The 4126-nt window shown below is 33.6% G+C and overlaps 1 protein-coding gene across 1 annotated transcript; it reads left to right on the forward strand.

Moving 5' to 3' along the window:
- The first annotated feature begins 524 nt into the window (after positions 1-524).
- Positions 525-1311, forward strand: LOC149497445 (uncharacterized). Its single transcript, XM_089719855.1, has 2 exons — positions 525-633; positions 746-1311. Exons 1-2 carry the CDS (start codon positions 556-558, stop codon positions 1259-1261), a joined length of 594 nt encoding a protein of 197 aa, XP_089575981.1. The 5' UTR covers positions 525-555; the 3' UTR covers positions 1262-1311.
- Positions 1312-4126: the final 2815 nt, after the last annotated feature.

A 4126-nucleotide genomic window follows, 5' to 3' on the forward strand; every position in this document is an offset into this window, starting at 1 on the left:
GATGCCGTACCACAAGAGGCGAGAGACTTTTATTGGGAGGAGTTCCAGGTATTCTTTGGTTTAAGTTATATCATCATTCAATGTTTACAATTCAAGATACAAATCGACAATGTTTAAACGCTATATTTCATTTTTTTTGCAGAAACATTTCATATGGGACGAGGCCATTACGGCTATGCTGAAAGTAGCCTGGGAGAAGATATGCGCCGATCGATACGCTGACTTCACCTATAGGATGAGAAGAAGCGGTAAGAAGCAGCAGTGCGTGTCTCAGGAGATATGGGAGAGCTGGCAAAAGGCTTGGGAGGATCCTGCATTCAAGAGAAAGCGGAAGATATTTGCACAAAACAGGCGCAGTGAGACTGGCGGTGATGGAGCAGGACCTTCACGACACACAGGCGGATCTATATCTGCTATAGAGACAGCTCGATTATTAGTAAGTGAATTAGTCCATTTACAAGAAACTGATGTTTAATGAAAGGACACTATATATATTAATAAATCATGCATATAAATTCATTACAGGCTAAAGAATTAGGTCGTGAGCCCACACCGATGGAGGTGTTTACATACACTCACACGAAGGACCACGATCGTAATACCTTTGTCGACAGACGTGCGCTGAGCGTCAATGTAAGTAACAATGAATAATATTTACATTTACCCTCTAATCATTGCGAAGATGTACAAAGTTCAATATAACAAAGCTCGCAATTGCATTGATTTATTAATTTTTTGTTTTCAGGAGAACTATACTACAGCTCGGGAGCGTATTGTTACTTCTCAGACCGATGAATCCGAAGCTGAGTCAAGAATTGACGAGGTAGCACTTTATCTCGAGGCTATAGGGGGCGAGAAGAAGAGGAAGGTATACGGCATCGGGTCTCAGGCATCACAGTTTTACACTGGCTCAGCAGCTCACGCTTCTACAGCCAGCGCAGCACCACAGCCGGAGCACACTGACTCGCACTATGATGATGATATACGGGCTCAGCTTGCTGATCAGCAGAGACAAATTGCAGAGCTTAGAGCGCATGTGATGCGGCTGTCCGGTGAGCACGGTGCTGGTACTTCTTCCTCTGATCCTGTGCCTGCTACAGACCGACATGTTTCGACGTCTCAGCAGCAGCCACTATCGGCTCCTGATCCCGGTGCTGCAGACGATACCTTGGTCACCCCTCCTGGCGCTACATCACATCCAGCAGGTACTCCTCCCGGCGATCCGACATCGGATCCTGCAGATGAGCAGCAGCATATATAGATTTGATTTTGGACCTTTTTAGTTTTTCATTTGTATTTTCATATTTTAATTTGTTCAGAACAATAAAAATTACATTTTTATACTGTTCTTGAATTGCGTGTGTGATATATATGCATTTATGTCAATTTTCACAGGTGCAGAAAAATTTTGGTTTCAAAATAATATTTAATTTTTTTTATTTTTTTTCATTTTTGCGACCGATTTGCTACCAAAAGTAAACATTTTGAATTTACAATTTGCGACCGATTTCAAAACATTGCGACCGACTTTCTGCGACCAAATTTGCGACTGATTTTCCAATTAAACCGCGACCACAAATTGCGACCGCTTATTCACATTTGCGACCGATTTTATCGGTCTCTAATTTGCGACCGACGACACAATCGGTCGCAAACTTGGTTTGCGACCAGTGATTTTGCGACCGACACTTATCGGTCGCAAATCGGTCGCTACAGTAAATTAGCGACCGATTTTTGCCATTTTGCGACCGATTTGTCGGTCGCAAAATGGCGTTTTTTTTGTAGTGTTAAGAATTATGGCATGTATTAAGATTTATGGCATGTATAATTATTACATTTGTTAGAGCTTATGTGATTGTAAATATAAGTGAAGCATGTAATTATTTTGGTGTAAGTAGTTGGAGATAAGAATAATACTTATGAAATGAGTGAATATGAAATATTTTAACATAGTTGGTATGATTAGGTCATGAAGACTTGATATATATAATGAATGAAATTAATTGCTGGATTTTAAATGCTATTGAGGATTTATACAATTATGAAAAGATATATAAAGTGTTATTGTGTTATGATGATTATTTGGAAATGTTGGAAGTTTATAGTTTAATTGGGAGTGTTTTATATTCATATTTAGCATACAGTATGATATCCGCATGACAGGACATAAGTTCAACCAGATTGTAGCGTCTCGGCTCGGTTCATTCGGATTAACGGGTGGACCGGAAAGGGATGTTACAAGAAAAGTTCAAGCCCTTTTTTTAAAACAAATAAATTAAGTTAAGCCCTTATTAATTTTTCTTAAAGTTTTTTCTAAAAATTATTTCATAAATATTTAAATTTTAAATTTTTAACAAAAAAAATGTTCCCTAATTTTTAATTTTATAAGCACACAATTTGTCAGAAAATCAATCGAAGAACCAATTAGGATCATTAATTTTAGAACCGTTGAGGAACCGGAATCAAAACCATAACCGTTGGGTTTCAAACTAAAATAGAAACTTTCAATTTTCAGTTTGGTTCTGAAACCGAAACTGACGGTTCTAAAACCGTGGCCACTCCTACTTAGAGGGCCAATAAAATATCATGTTATTGGAGGTTGAGAGAGATAGAGAGGGGGAGATGGTGATTGAGAGAAATGGAGGGTAACATCGTCTTTTACTTTGTTTCTTGTCTTACTATTGCACCCTAATTTGACAATGTAAGAGCAATAGTGCCTCACACCAAATTTGAACCAAAATCAAAAAATTTATCTTAGGAAAGTGTTTTTCCCTAACGAGTATATCTATAAAAAAAAATTTTGTTAGCTCCTTAATACCGACTTTAACTAGTTATTTCGGTTTTCTAACGGCAGCTTTAACCATAATCTCAATTTTATTTATTGGTTTAAGCTTTGAAACATTCACCATTCCACGTGGGAGAAATTAAATAATAAAAAATAAGTGTCAAGTTCAATCTAATCAAGTTGGACTAACAAATAAACAAGAGTAAACTAAGCAAAAACTTTAACAAAAGGACGTTTAGTCCAACTAATTTAGTTGATATTTATTTTTTATTCAACAACTACATATTAGATATTTAATAAGATTTTTAATCGACAATTAATAGCTGATAGAAGTCCGAATCAACTATTGATTCCATTAGCTATATTATGGAATTTTTTTGTATAAGCATTTGTTTATATTATTTTGAACTACGTTAACCTCATCAAAATAGTTGTAAATAATATTTTTTTGAAATTAATATTTTTTATGATATTTTTTTATAGTTATTCAAAAATAAAATTTTTAAATATTATTTTAAAATTTTAATTAATATTTTTATTTATATAATATATTAAAATAAAAATAATATATTCACTTTAAATTTTAAAAATTATACATATATTCATTATATCATAATATATAAAAATAATTAAATGCCTTTAATAATTATTTTATATTTTAAAAGTAACTGCTACCAAAATTTTACCAAACATGGATAATGATTAACTAACTGCTATCAGTCATTCGCTATCAGCTATCAGCAACTGTTATCAACTATCAACTATCACCTGATATGAATCGTTAAACCAAATGAAGCCTAAAAGACCCTCATAAATTATGAGGCTAAATTATTAAAATAATCTCAAACTTTGTGGATAGTTTTAATTGTATCCTAAATCTAATTTTCCTCTCTTACTATCCAGAACTTCAATTTTAGTCACGATAACGCTTTAATTCCAGATTGTATCCGATTTAATGAATAAAATATTATTTCGTTGGACTTCTCTATTATGGTTAACAAAAAAACTCAATGTTTAAAACATCCTAACTAATATTAGTTAAAAATTTAAATCATAAAAAGTAAAGTAAAACAATAAATTTTTGTTAGAGTTTATTGAAAGTATATTTAAGTTAAATAATTCAGCTGCAAAAAGGCACTTCTTAACTGATCAAAGGCTAGAGTTCACAGGCACTTCAACGATTAATCCAATCAAGAGCAGTAGATCCATTGTCACACTCACCTTCATCCTTTGGTTTATTAAGATCCGAATCTCTTTTCTCTCTTCATACAATCATGCTTAATGAAATTAGATAGTCAAATTGAAGAATGAAATTAAACGATAAATTATGTATTAAAATAT

The sequence above is a fragment of the Jatropha curcas genome, chromosome 3 (assembly GCF_041381405.1).
Source record: "Jatropha curcas cultivar XTBG-Jc1 chromosome 3, XTBG_Jcur_1.0, whole genome shotgun sequence".
Classification (NCBI taxonomy): domain Eukaryota; kingdom Viridiplantae; phylum Streptophyta; class Magnoliopsida; order Malpighiales; family Euphorbiaceae; genus Jatropha; species Jatropha curcas.